General features: G+C 43.0%; 1 protein-coding gene across 6 annotated transcripts in view; it reads left to right on the top strand.

The window, feature by feature from the left end:
* Positions 1 to 15465, top strand: part of FRY (FRY microtubule binding protein) — a 674187-nt gene that overhangs the window by 568046 nt on the left and 90676 nt on the right. For all 6 annotated transcript variants that reach the window (XM_086935130.1, XM_086935129.1, XM_086935133.1 and 3 more), the window contains exons 50-53: positions 2857 to 2931; positions 7131 to 7301; positions 13779 to 13979; positions 14719 to 14880. In XM_086935130.1, coding sequence (XP_086791256.1) covers positions 2857 to 2931; positions 7131 to 7301; positions 13779 to 13979; positions 14719 to 14880 — 609 coding nt within the window. The remainder of the gene's footprint in view (positions 1 to 2856; positions 2932 to 7130; positions 7302 to 13778; positions 13980 to 14718; positions 14881 to 15465) is intronic.

The raw sequence follows: 15465 nt of genomic DNA, 5'->3' as shown, positions 1-15465 counted from the left end.
TAAATTGCTTTTAAGATGGGTAAGACGTAGGCCTGCATTGCAGTACATTTGCAGGTATGGCTCAACCGTCACAACTACCCATTCATTGTTCTGCATATTGGAATTGAATTATTTGCTTGATTACTCTCAAAGTGTTCCATGCTGAAATGGGAACACAATCATTTTGTGTTAGACGCGCTAAATGTAATCCAGCAGAGGCACTGAAGAACAAGCTGAGAAATAAGAATGCATGAGAAATGTGTTTTCTATAGGTCTCAAATACTTCGTGAAAGGAAAATGAAAACAATTTGTTTAAGGCAATAATTTAGAAAATTAACTTAATTGACAATAAAATAAAAATATGTGCAAGCAAATTTAGGTTTTTCCCCGTTACGTGGTGAATGTCCTTCGATTGGTTTATTTTCACATAAACCAATAGATGCATGCCAGATTGATGTGAGGGTGAAAAAGGTTTTTTGTGAAAGCTGTTTGGGGTACACCAAAAATGACACTGTCATATACAGGATAGGTGAGGGACGCTTCGAGGAATAGCGCTTACACGTGTTTCATGTTTCTCTAATGACTTTGTCCACTGGATGCTAAATGTGGAACTTCCCTCTTTTATAGTTTTTTGCTATATAGTGTGAAGTGATATCATTAGAGTGTCGATTGTTAATGGGAGAATATATCAACGTATGTTCCCCTGTTTACTAATATGTTGCAAGTTTGCAATTTCAGCTTCTTGTGGTGCCTACCCTTCTGCCTTTTTTTCGAAAATTGTATTGGATTATTAATGGCCTTACTTAGCACAATGCACCACAAAGCAAGCAATATTTCGTGTCTCACACATACTCATTAATGCAGTGTCCCCTTATTCAAGAACACTTTATTTCCAAGGCCATAATGCAGGAATTATTGAATTGTCCTTTATAGGCCCAGACAATACAGGCCTCCCTGGGAAACACAGCACTTTTCATATTTCTAGGATATCTCGGTTGTGTCCTTGTGGGAGCATTGTGCTATAATCTTTATTCAAAACCCCTTTTTTCTATACACAGGTTCTTTCGAGCCTGCTGGTGTGTTTGCTCTGGGAATATATTCTATATTTTTCATTAAAAAATTGCTATTACATAGCTCATAATGGTGGATAAAATAACTTGAGGCAAGCATCAGTAATACCCTTTAAAATCCTGCTTTTAGTATTCCAAACACAAACCTGATTGAAAGTTGCAAGAAAAATGATAATTGACCATAAATGCCCATGTTTACCACTGCATTATGAGAGAACTGATGGTATGTGAAGTAGCCACAAATAGTTTCATTTAAGGTTTAAGAGAAAAAAAGACAAGGTTATTGGATGTACCAAGACGTAGAACTATACAAAGAATTTATATTATAAGTGTATTGTGTCAATATTTTCCACATTGAATGTAAACACCGACCTTCAGAAAGATTGCATACACCATTCTCTATGGAGAGCAAATTTGACCTGGAGGTCATTCTTGTTTCCCTCAATTACAAATCTGAGGAGATATATCTTCAAACTATTGCTATGTTAGTTTATTTACTGTATGTATAGCGCACTTCTAACATTGGTATGGCTTCTTTGTATCTATGGCTGCCTAGCCAGTACAGGATAACTGTGAACAAAATTGCAACACCTAATAAAGATTGGTAAAGAGCCCCATTAGTCATAGAAGTTACGTGTGTCTGGTACAGTTTGTGATCAGTGCTAAAGGCCTTTCCAGATTGTCCATAAGTATCCAGCTATCCTATAGTTCTCTTTGATTTGCCTTTGAATCTGAGGAATCAAAGTTACAGCAACATCAATTTACCCTGTAGTGTTGTCACTTGTATACAGAGGCCTGTACCATGGCAGTACCTTACTGCTACACCAGGCACTGCTAGAAAAGAAACCCAGCATCCACCTTTTGGCCACCAGCTTTCTCTGGATGAAAAATCAGCCTACAATATTTCTTTGTATATCCAAACTGTTTTTGTCAGGGGCACTATTATCCAGGTTGAATATCGCCATATATTGCCCCATATTTTGGACATTGTTGTTGGGAGCCAGAGCAAATGATATCATGGTGTGAGTGAATTAATTTTACTGACTGTTTAAACTAAAATATTTAAAAAGAGGAAGGCAGGCATGACAATTTTAGAACAATGACACAGTGCCATGAATATTGTGTTTTAACCGCATCGCTGCGGCGGCTTTTCCCGCTGTGTGCGGCATTTTTAAAAATACTGCGTTACATGACGAGCTCAGCTCGTCATCAGCATACGAGCGCCGTAGCTGATGACGAGCTGAGCTCGTCATCAGCATCGAAGGGGTTAATCTGTTTCCATGCATGGCAATCTTGAAAATGACATATTTAATAATACCATGTATTATATTAGAGCATTGCAATATTAAGAGTTCCATTTAAGACAATTAAGTGGCCCAGGGCCAATATGGGACGTCTGCTCCAACATTCCAATGTTTGTCTTTTTGTTTCTCCGTTTTTTGTTTAGAACATTTTACGCTAAGCCTAATAGTCTTTCTGTCTCAGGCTATGATGGCGGTAAGGCCCTCTCTCTTGTTATAGGCCTCAGTTGTCGCTCAAGCTTATTACTCGGGCTTAGGGCTTTTAACAGCCAATATAGCCCTTGGGAGTGGTCTGAAATTCTATAGTAATGAGAATCTTCATTTCATATGCATATAATTTGGTGAAATTGTATTTGATGATGTTCCCCAATCATCTCTATATATCCACTGTCTTCACTTAAATTTGTGTCCGAGAAAATGAATCATGTGAGTTTAGAAATAGTTTTACTCATGTTTGTTATGATGAATTGAAAACTCGTGTGAAATAAATATTTCTTTATTTTTAGAAAAAGACCAGGGAAAAGCTGGTGAATGTTCTTTCGCTCTGCGGACAAGAAGTGGGTCTCAGCAAAAACCCATCCGTAAGTGAGAATGATTTTCACCTGTCAGTGCTTTTACAATTTGTGCTAATGTGAGGGCTGAGTTCAACGTGCAGTTGCTCAGCTGGTTCGCTATCCACAGACCTGTTTCTAATGTTTCCTGTTAGCATTGTAAAGTAATTTGTAGAACTCAGAAATTAGATTGTACTCTCTTAATGGAACTGAAAATCACACTTCTGTGTAGAGGTTTTTGCTATTTTTTTGCTTTCATTCTGTATATTAAGAGCAGCATAGCTGTATTAAGTTAACATTTTGTTAGCCTCACATAATGTAACCGGGAGCTGCTGGTGGGAAGGGGTGCACCTGGCCATTCACAAGGGTGCTGGATCTCCATGAAATGCTGACGGCCGTGATGCCAGCCCAGTGCTCTGCTTCTCTGAGAACTAGAATGTTTTGAGGTCTAGAAGCGTTTGTCTTGAAGAAGAAAACATGTGCCTTCTCTTTATACTGTCTAGAATGCAGTGTTGACAAGCTCCAAAGGGAAATCATGCCCATGGATATTTATTCTTGAATCCTGAGTACTAAGAGTCTCATTCTTAGGTCCCTGGGTTTGGGCCCATTAAATTCCCTCCCTCCACCCCTCCTTAAGCTTCCAGGGTTACCGGTAACTCCTGCAGGCGCATATTTAGCAAGGCAATTATGAGTTGAACCCTGAGGCGGCCAGTAGGAAATGAGGAATTACCAGGTGAATCAGAAATTCTGGGTTTGACATAGCTTCTCATTTCCAGCCTGAACTTCAGCTGAAACCTCTGGGTGAAACATTGGTTTATCAGTATGAATGCCCTACTTGCCAAACTGGGGCATATCTAATATCAAAAGATATGTGGTTTGCTAAAGTGTTGTTTTCATCAAATTGTCACCATAATGCTGAATGAAAGCGCATTGGAATTAACGGAGAAGAACAAGATCATATTTTGAACAGACATGCATTTTGAGGCCCATCTGAAAACCAAAATGTTTTGTTCCTCACTTTTAATGGGATGGGATAAAACACCTCGGCAGATATGAAGTGAAAGGCTTTCCCATCCTTTAGCATAACCTTGATTTTGGGAAAAAACAACCATAGAGTGACTATACCAAATGCGAAGCTGGGTGCATAAACTGATAAATCCACTGTGCATTTCCCCAAGACTACCTGGCGAAGTGACTGAAGAACAGTCAGGAGTCTTTAATTTTTACTTTTTTCACACATTGGTGGCCAGTCCTCATTGCTTAGGAGATATATCCCCTTAATCCTGGCAGCATACTTAATCTCGCCCCAGTATTTAGGTCCAATGCTGGTTAGTCAGGTGTTTTTAAGACGGCTACAACTAAAGGCTGGTCCCTTAATGTGTACAGGATGAGACCATCTGACCATGCCAGAAACCAGAAAGGGGAGACCTCTGGTCTTGCCTGCCCTTTACAACCCGGTTGTGTCTGATTCAAAATATCTCAATTAGTCAGACCCAAGGCAGGGGGGAAACTAAAGAGCACACTATGGACTCTGCCACACAGATGGCAAGTGGGAAGCAAAAGAAAACAGCAAGGCAGCGAGCCTAAGAAAAAAGACGAGGAAGATGGGGAAAAGGAGCGAAGAAAAGTCGGAGTGAACAATTAGTGAGGAAGTCCAGATAAATGAATGCAAAGGAAGATAGTCCCAACAGGTTCCGCTTCCAGTAGAAATGAACATAGCGCATCACAGCAGGGTTTGTCGAATCTTCTGTCTTGATCTAGCAAACACCAGACTTGATGCAGCAAAACTACAACACTCTAGAGTGATACTGTACCTTGGTAAAAATCCCTGTATAAATGGCAGTTTCTCTTTTCTATGTAATCAATGACTTGTGACGCACCCAGTTGTCGATTATAAGAAAAGACGTCAACTCTTGATTGCTATATATTATTAGAGTTGAGTTCTGACGTTACAATGCCTCCTGCCAGAGCCAGCAGCCGAGGGGAAAGCCAGTTCAGGTCACAGAGCAGAATTGAAGCAGCTATTTAAAGCAGCGACAACGGAGCGTTGCTTTTCATTCTTCTGCTCTATTTTAATAGCTTACAGCGACAAGCAGAGAGAATACGTTTATTCTTTGCACTCCGTAGATAGAGGTAATCTAGTACCTTTCTGCATTCTTTTACTCGTTCCGAGCTACTGAAGCATTTTTTTTTAACTGACTTGTCTTTAACTGTTTTTAATATCTGTTTGCCGCAAATATCGAACAGGTTTTTGATGTGTTTGATATTGCACAAGTGGTTTCTATTCTACATGTTTGCAAACATGCTCCCTATTTCATATAAAAGAGCTTTACACCAAGGTTCTAAGTGGTTTTTGGGAAAGGTGATGGTGTGACCGTGTATTATATGAAATAAAGTACCCCCTGGTGTACATGATAAGGATATTGCAAGTCACTTTAATGTTCCATAACCTTATAAAGGAACTTCTCTGTGACTTGCAGTATCATTATAATGTAATGCAGGGGGTACTTCAATAATACAGCTGTGTGGTGGCCACACATCACCTACTGTGGAGGCCTGGGGAGAAAAATAAACTGTTTGATGGCAGATCTGGGAACCATTGTAGCAGGCTTTGTGGCCTTCAATGAATGGTATGTGGGAAGACTGTCCATTGGGTGGTGTTTGGTCTCTTGGGCAGACCCCATTGTCCAAGCCTTGTTCATAATCCACTAATGCTGAATTCCCCACAAGGTACTGTCAAAGGGAAGGAGACAATATGCTTGGCAAATTGCAATGATATAAAACAATTTCCGCTGTTAGGCAAATCGGTGAACCAAAATCTGGAGATAAATGTGTTATCTGAAACCTTCCCGTCAAATTGTACCTTTAATGAACAAAACCAATAAAAGGTTTTTTAAGAATATAATATGAACTCACTGTTCCCAGAACCAAAAAGGTAGTTAGTCATGAAATAGGCATTATATACAATGGACCTAAACCGTACCCTTGAGCTGCAGAGAGGAGAAGGCTTCTCTGCAAATAGTGCTAAACATTCCACTGCCACCCTAAGTGCACTCCTCATCACCGACCTTAAAGGCATTGCTCCAAGAGCTAAGGAATCCAAACAGCAATTGCTAAACATTCTGGTTCAGTATTATTTTTGAATGATAATAACAAAGTCTGATTTTTTTCATCTCTGTTGTGTTCAGCACATCTTTCATGGGTTCCCTTTCAATATGTCATTTTCGGTCTAGATGTACTCTGCCTGATCAGCTAGAGTTCACAACCCCACTACTTTCATCACAGTGGTGCTTTTGATCGATAACAGTAGACCCAGTCGGCCACTGCCTTTGGTGTGGTCCATTTCCACAGTGGACTTGGTGAGAGTCAACATGTACATGTAGCATAGGCACTTTTTACTCTAATTCCATACATATGTGGATAGATAAGACCAGTGCAAAAGGTAGTGTCGGTTGAAAAGTTGTATCTTACCCAGATGGTAGTTGTCTTGTGCAGTAACTTCCACGCTGTTTTTCTGGTATTCCGGCTTAACAGCAATTCGATATGTCCCTCTGTATTGGATGTCTCTTTGAGGCACATGCCTACTCCACATGGCGTAAATGTCCCTTAAAGGTTGAGGGGCACCAAACCTGGTTAGGTAAATGGGTGAACAGATAGGTAAATACAAATAATACGTACTGTATTTGCTCTTCCTTAATAGTGTTAACACTCTCCCCTTCTCATTACTGACTTTCAATGTCCTTATCAGAGAGTTCTGCAGAAAACTAAAAAAGTCTTAGGTTTCCTTTCGGCTGGTCTGCTGTCAGGGTGGCTCACTAAAGCTGCAATGTGGCTACTGAAAATAGACAAAACCATAGTCAACACACAATTTGGGTACAAGAGTTGCAGATCATTTCTCTTTCTCTTAAAAAAATGCTGATCATATTGTCACTTTTGTAATCCGCTGTGCCTGTCGTAATAGCACTTTGATAGCCACGCGTTCACCAAAAAGCTCTGTCATTGAAAATGAGCAGAGCTAAACTCTTGGACATGTTCCAGCAGCACAAAATGGATGTTATTATACAAGCTTGGGGGCACCAAGCCAAAGTAAATAATGTTAGAGCTTTCTAATAATAGCTGTGCAAGGCATTAGGTGTGAGCTGCAAACAGAGTTCCTGATGAGCAGTTGCAGTTTATCAGCTGCAGTAATTTGCAGAAATCCTTTGCTTACTCCCCGTTTTGAATTGCAGGTGATTTTTTCTTCCTGTGGTGATTTGGAGTTGCTCGATCACCAGGCCAGCTTGGTCTCCTCGGAGGACAGCGTGCGGGAGCAGGAGATCATGGACGACACCAACAGTGAGCAGCAGTTCAGGGTCTTTCGGGACTTCGACTTCTTGGATGTGGAACTAGAGGATGGAGAGGTACAGTATGCCGGCACCACATTCATATTGAGGAACCCTTACCTACGATTTATCCCTCACCAGGCAGACTGTGGCACAACACAGAATATGGTGATAACTATCAATGGGACACTTGCCATTACAGTAGATGAGGGAAATCTGAGGGTGTTACTCTAAAGATCTCAAAGCAAACTCCTGCAGAGAGGTGGTAGTATAGACTTAATATTTTCTTGGTACAAACATTTCAAGGGTTACTCTCACAACACAGACAGAAGAGGACAGTGCTTAAAAATCAAACTTGAAGTACAACCTCTGAAGACAAGCCAGTACCCAAATCAATGTTTTATTTATAATAATTGATGCCCATTTATTACCTATTTAAGTGATAGGTAGTACATCTTTTTAATGGGCTGGTGAAATGTTTTGAAATGTCCAACAAGTGTTCGACTATGCTAGAGTTTTCATTTTTGTAGAGTATGTATTTTGTTTGGGACACAATCTGATGCAACTGTTGTGATTTCTTTAGATTATAAACCTCATGAGTGAGGTCTGAGAAATAAGGAACTTAATCTCATTCTGGGATTAAATGCCTAAAATTCCTAACAACCATTTCTGAGATCTTCATCTTTGCAGACAGAGCTAGTCATAAGCGAGGCGGCTCAATGTAGTGATGAAAGTATATCAGTGGCGGTCCGCCGGAAAAGAGGAGTGGCAAAGTGTAGAGAGAACTCTCACAGATGGGGGAGGTAGAAGAATTGCGGATGGTTATTTCACCTTCCTGTCTTAATACATCGACATACTGCAAAGATATAGCCAACCATTAGAAATCAAAAGGCACCAGATAGGTTAATCCAGAATACAGATGCCCCAACTAAAAACCACCATATGGTTTAAAAGGACTCACATTCACATATTGTGGCATGCTTCATTATAGAGCCCTACGTCTAGAGCTCTCCACTCATTGTCCGCCCATTAAATCAAACAACAAACTTTGATATGGATGAACCACAGAGACAGATTACTGAAGGTATGGGGGCCTAGAATGTTGAATGCCCTCACTCAGACCGACCTTGAGTTCCAAACATATCTGCTGTCAATTTAGGAAGCTCCTTAAAATCAAACTATTTAGACTTTTGCCTTTAACTGACCCCAGTACAGAACATGGACCATGATCAAAGAATCAGAGACCTGGTTATGTACAAGTCCGACTGGACTCTAATCCTCTTATGACGCCATATTGTATTTTTTCATTCCTCTTTTAAGTGCCCTGATGTAATCAAAAGGAGACATGTAGCAAACTCCTATTAAATTATTTGATGTATTTTTTAAAGATTTATGGAAAGCATGGGGGTGTGCATTTTTTATTTGTTCATATATTTTGCTATTTGTTCTTGATCTTTCATTGGATAGTTACTCAGATAGTGGTAGTTAGAGGGGTGGAACTACATTATAAGGTCATGTAAAGTCATTTTTGTATAAATATCAGGGCAAATGACATTACCCCATGGTGCCTCGAGTAATTTATTATACAGCAATTGTAAATCGATGTTCTATTTGTCTTTTTTTCATTTACTGTATCTGCTCTCCAGGAACTTCAGGTAAGATGATGATGTCTGTCTGTAACACGTGAATGCTACTTATTGTTGTGCGTTGCTGTAATCCTGTTATTTTAAGTACCAAATAATTCTCTTCTTTATTTCTACTTTGTGTGTTTTGGTAGACTGTAGTTCATTGGTCCTAAACCTCACATAATTCAAAAATATTTCAAATTTGTTTTTGTTTAAAATGGCTGGTCTTATTTAATGGCTAACGCTTCAAGAGGGAAAATTGATTGTTAATAAGACTTAGCATTCAAGACGCATATATCTGTTCTCACGGAAATTACATTTCCTCACAGAGGTATAGCTTACATTTTTATTAATTGGTCTAATCTTAAAATGAATCAACCATGCCTAAGCTTCTGTTGTTAGGTGGACTCCTTTCTATATGCCCAACGAGTTAGGACTTTGAAAGGTTAGTATAGGCAACTCCTATCTCTCTGCAGGCTAGGGGCCTGGTTTAGAATTTGGTGAACGGCTTACTCCATCACAAACGTGATGGATAGCCCGCCTTATTGCAAGTGCACTATATCCTATGGGCAGACAAGACGTCTATCATGTTTGTGACAGAGTAACCAGTCTGCAAAACTCTGACGTGAAGACTTGGATTCTGGATACAACCTTGATCTTTTTTGCAGGACCATTGTCTAGTCATGCAATGTCCAGCTTTACTTGCAAGTAAATGTAAACCATGTTCATCTGTTGAATGGTGGCCGAGACATTAGACTTGCCTAGAATTGATTTAGAAAGTGTGATTTTTCGTGCAATTATTCAAACCCTCAAAGGCTCCTCTTTACTAAAGGCCGAATGCTGCAGCGCATTTAACTTCCGAAAGCCAAGATGCCTGTTCACATGTTCATGGTCTTCAAGCAACTGCAATGATTACCAGTGTAGGCCAGGCAAAGATGTAAGATTCCACGCCTTGCGTTCAAAACGACTGGAACCCAATCTCCACTGAGGACACCATCCGCCTGATGAACTCCATCCACTCAGGATCCCCCACAGACCCATACCCTCACCACATCTTCAACAAAGCAGACTCCATCATAGCACCGCACCTCCGAGACGTCATCAACTGCTCCCTCAACTCCGCCACCTTCCCGGAAAGCTGGAAACACGCTGAACTCAGCGCCCTTCTGAAAAAACCCACAGCGGACCCCACCGAACTCAAAAACTACCGCCCCATCTCGCTCCTTCCATTCCCGGCCAAAGTCATCGAGAAAGCTGTCAACAACCAGCTCGCCGCCTTCCTCGAAGCCAACAAATCCCTCGACTCCTCACAGTCCGGCTTCCGAGCAAAACACAGCACGGAGACCGCCCTCATCGCAGCAACAGACGACATTCGAACTCTACTGGACAATGGAGACACAGTCGCCCTCATCCTCCTCGACCTCTCCGCAGCCTTCGACACAGTCTGCCATAGCACCCTTCTACAACGCCTCAGGAACATCGGAATCCAAGGAAAAGCACTAGAATGGATCACCTCGTTCCTCACCGGAAGAACCCAGAGAGTCCGCCTTCCACCATTCAAGTCAGAGGCCACTGAAGTCATCTGCGGCGTACCACAAGGATCTTCACTCAGCCCCACCCTTTTCAACGTTTACATGAGCCCCCTCGCGGCCATCGCCCACCAACACAACCTCAACATCATCTCCTACGCGGATGACACTCAACTGATCCTATCACTCACCAATGACCCCAGCACCGCCAAAACTAACCTTCACGAAGGAATGAAAGAAGTAGCCGAATGGATGAAACACAGCCGTCTGAAACTGAACTCAGATAAAACAGAAGTCCTCATCTTAGGCACCTCCCCCTCAGCATGGGACGACTCTTGGTGGCCAGAAGCCCTTGGAAAAGCACCCATCCCGACAGACCACGCACGGAACCTGGGCGTCATCCTGGACTCCTCACTCTCGATGAACAGACAAGTCAACGCCGTCTCTTCATCCTGCTTCAACATTCTTCGCATGCTCAAAAAAACATTTCGTTGGATCCCCACCGAAACTAGGAAAACGGTCACCCACGCTCTGGTCACGAGCCGACTGGACTATGGAAACACCCTCTACGCCGGTACTACCGCTAAACTCCAGAAAAAACTCCAACGAATCCAAAACGCCTCAGCCAGGATCATACTAGACATCCCGCGTAAAGAACATATCTCTGGCCACCTGAAAAACCTCCACTGGTTTCCCGTCAATAAGAGGATCACTTTCCGGCTCCTAACCCACGCACACAAAGCACTCTACGAAATCGGACCAGAATGCCTCAACACACGACTGTCCTTCTACACCCCCTCCCGCCAGCTTCGATCATCCAACCAAGCCCTTGCCACTGTACCTCGCATCAACAAAACCACCATGGGAGGTAGATCCTTCTCCTACCTAGCAGCTAAAACCTGGAACTCACTTCCCACTTACCTTCGCCTTACCCAGAACCACCTAGAATTCAGAAAGCAACTTAAAACGTGGATATTTGACAAGTAATTCCCCTCCCCTCCTCAAGTGCCTTGAGACCCTCTGGGTATGTAGCGCGCTATATAAATTCTCTGACTTGACTTGACTTGACTTGTGTATTCTCTCTACCTATTGTAAACTGTAACACTTGAACAGATGATGGCATGCCTCACCAGTAGTCGCAACTTGCCATCATGAACTATCAGATTTCATGAAAAGTAGTTAAATCGGTGATTTCTAAAATACACTGTGAGATTTCTCAAAGCTAGTGCAGAAGTTGGAAAGATGATTAAATGTATGGCTTTGATAGGACTAGGCATGAAACAAATAAAAAATAATGATGGATGGTGATGTTTGAGTTAAACATAATCATTTGGAACTTTGCTGGTAGCATTCCATCCCATAATTTCGTCTTGCCCACACCATTGCTGAAGGGCACAAATAATATTAAAAAGTGGCTGTAGGTCACCCAAAGGTTACAGTCCCGCCTGTACTGCTTTACCCCTTCTACAAGGACAAAGGCAAGCAATGCCAGGCGCATTTCAGCCTTGTTGGGCATTCCCAGTGATGAGCAGGGACTGTTCTGATGGCACAGTGGGCGGGGCTCCATATCTGGGTAAGGGAGTTCCTGGTGGTTCTGATTAATTCATGCATAGCTACTTTTATGTGAAAAAAAGCACTGTACTAGTCAAAAAATATATGAAGGTGCTTTATACTGTCCTGAACTGTAAGCTTGAATTGCAATGTTGCTCTTGGTGGTGCTTCTTTGTAAAGCTTATTTTTGATTTTGAAGGCAGCACTCAAGTAAGATTAATACAAAATATTGACTTCCCTGCCATGTGATCGAATCAGAGTTGGGGTTTCGGTGACACGATTCCTGATCAAAGGGTTTTGCAACTTAAAGGCTCAACTTTAAGGCATGCCTTTAGTGCTCAGTACTTTTTTGTTGCTACGGTTCAGTGAAGCCCGGTGAGAGTGGCACCAGAGCATGCAAAGTCTCAGGCGCTAAACTATTATTTACGGTTATCGGTTTAGGTCCATGGGTATAACCTTGACACATCATGCCCAATGTAGTGACTGCTGATGGTGTAGATCTGACGTAGTGGGGGTACGCCCCTAAAAGAATATAGTCCAAATATAAGCCGAAATCCGAATGCAACTTATTTGAGCAGATTCAAACGACATTTAAAAAAAAAAAAAAAAACAAGCACAGTGAGTGAGTAAAAAAATAAGCTCTATTCCTCTGTTGTGTGTTAAGTATGCAGCATGAGGGAAGACCATGCATTTCTAGGGTTAAATACAAAATTAAAGGTTTTGGGTATAAAAGATAAAACAAATAGGAGCATGCTAGCCGTAGCCCATAATTGCAGAGGTCTAAATTATACTGAACAAATCAACCGGCACAGAAAAATTGGGGGAAGACGTTTAAAAAGCGCGTTTAAGGTTATATAGCGGTGGTCTTCAAGTACTGTTTCAGAAATGGTTTCGGCAGCTCTTTATCATGCACTTTTAAAGTGGTGAATAAACCCCCCCCCAACTGTGTGCCTTTCAGTAGGGCTAATGAACCGCTAGGGGGCACTGCAGGACGCTCTGGAAAGTAAACCCGGCGTGGCGCCGGGAGCACTGTTTGGTTTCCTCTGCTTTGAGGTATGAACTGGCGTGAGCCGACACAAGCAAAACACTGCAGGGCCAATGCTAAAGTAAACAGTGTTGTCATCTTTCTATTTAATGCCGGAGGAAGCACGGCCCTACAAGGCCCTGAGGGAGAGCTGACGAACTAGGGTGCTGAACCGATGTAACTAATGAACTCGGCAGCTCATGTCGCGACACGCTGCTTGAAGGATAGAATTGAAGGAGTGGAAATGGGGGTGTTAGATTAGCTGGAAAATGTGGTAAACTAGCGAGGTAACTCAAAGAAAGGGCCGGTGCAGTTCTATGTAGACCAGGGCGGGCACGGCACCGACGTCATTCTCTGCATACCTGAGAAAGGCGGAATACAAAAAGAGTCACTGTATTTTATTCCTGCAAAGTTAGAAGATCCACGCCAGGATGAATGAATCAGTAGGTGAGTCAGTGCCGCCCCTTGCCTCGGGCCCGTTCAAATTAATTTCTCAAACTTTGGCTGTCAACCAGCACAGGAAGTTGCCAGCCCTCAGTACACAATACCAGCAGAATACCCCTCAGTGACTTGTGCAACGCCCTTCCACGCTGATGCATTTTCCGCACGTCTGCAGGAAGATTGGGACTGGCAAACACAACTTGACACGAATAAAAACTCTCTTTATGTTTTCAGTCTTTTCTACGGCAAACTCGGGGAATGAATAGATTGCATTGATGGTAATAAAAAAAAAGTTTCTTTAAGCAAGCCGAGCTGTAGACTGCCTCGCGCCGCGCTGTGTCCTAACAAACATAGAGAGCTTTCACTGCCTGCTGTGTGGTTTCAGGGCGAGAGCGTGGACAACTTCAACTGGGGCGTGCGCAGGCGGTCGCTGGACAGCCTGGACAAGTGCGACCTGCAGCTGCTGGAGCAGAGCCAGCACTCGGGCAGCACGCCCAGCCTCGGCAAGAGCAACCACGAGGACTCGGACGAGTCGTCGGAGGAGGAGGAACTCACCACCAGCCAGATCCTGGAGCCGTCAGACCTGGTAAGGCGGCCCTGCCAGGCCCTCCATGCCCACTCAAGCCAAACATTGAACACGGTCTGGGGCCGCAGCCTGTGGGTGGAGGTCTGAGCCTCTCGCCTGCTTGGCCTGGCTTAAGATGTTGCCCTTTGTTTACAATGTTCAGGAGAACATCTGCGGCTATTGCAAACACAGGAAGCTCCACATCTGATAAGTGCAACATTAAGCAGCGGCAAATTGTGTGGTGAGCCGGAGTGGGCGTAGAGAGCGGCCTGACTGCATTCAGATATGCTGGCTTCCTAGAGGCAGTGATATAGATGCATCTACAGCGCTGGGTCTTATGTGAGGCGGCTTCAGTTGCTCTGTTGCTTTTGATGTTGCGTGTGTCGTGTTGCAGTAGTGAAGAGTGCGCTATGCTTGCAAGTCCCTTGCCTGCGAAACAGCGGCAAATTGTGTGGTGAGCCGGAGTGGGCGTAGAGAGCGGCCTGACTGCATTCAGATCTGCTCGCTTCCTAGAGGCAGTGATATAGATGCATCTACAGCGCTAGGTCTTATGTGAGGCGGCTTCAGTTGCTCTGTTGCTTTTGATGTTGCGTGTGTGGTGTTGCAGTAGTGAAGAGTGCGCTATGCTTGCAAGTGCCTTGCCTGCGAAAGGGTGAGAAATGGAAAGCGCTGTGTGTGAATGTTGGAATGCCAGCTTGGTGCATGCTGTCACCTGCAAGGTAAATGAACGCCGCCTCATCTCTTGTTTTTATTTGTACAGATCATGACTCTTTCTCCATCAGATGAGACCAGCCACATGGACTCTCCCTCCACATCTTGCGACACGCCCTCCGCGGACCAACACTCCCTCAACACAAGGACGTCCAGCTTCGATGTCTCCCTGCCTGATATGACCAATCATCTCCTGTCCGTGGACTCTAAGGTGAGGTAGCACGAGCAAGACCACACCTGCACTTCCTATTAATTAAGAATGGGGCACTAGTGCATTATCATGATTATTGTGTGGCCGTGTTAATCATGATGACCGTCTAGAATACCAAACACCGTATACTGCAAGGAAGGTGTTGTTATTATTATCATCCAACCCGAGAGCAAGATGTGGAGCCAGTTCTGCCAGGACATCAGGCGTGAAGGTTACACACCTGACTTTAAGTTGAGTGGGTCCCTAAAGGGTGCGTGGCCTAAAAACCATTACTAGGAATCCTTTCCATTAGGCGTGGCTTGTGTAATGAAGGGCGCGGCTTATAATATAAAACCTAAAATCCTTTGCTTCCTTTAGAGTACCACCTGACCAGTATTTTGGTGCCGCTGTGTGACCTTTCTGTTATTGCAACCAGACATATCACACAAAAACAGATAAATGCCAATGCTTGTGAGCAGTATGGGATAAATGAGAAACCATGATTTTGTTGTGAATAATTGGAACTGACATTTTTTAGATTCTGGAAATGTGAGTTGGTTAATTAACATTACTAAGGTCTGTGAAAGGGGGGGTGGTCTTCGAAGT

Source organism: Lissotriton vulgaris, chromosome 8 (genome assembly GCF_964263255.1).
Source record: "Lissotriton vulgaris chromosome 8, aLisVul1.2, whole genome shotgun sequence".
NCBI classification, from domain to species: domain Eukaryota; kingdom Metazoa; phylum Chordata; class Amphibia; order Caudata; family Salamandridae; genus Lissotriton; species Lissotriton vulgaris.
The sequence above is the reverse complement of the archived record's forward strand: the minus strand, read 5'-3'. Positions and strand labels throughout refer to the sequence as shown.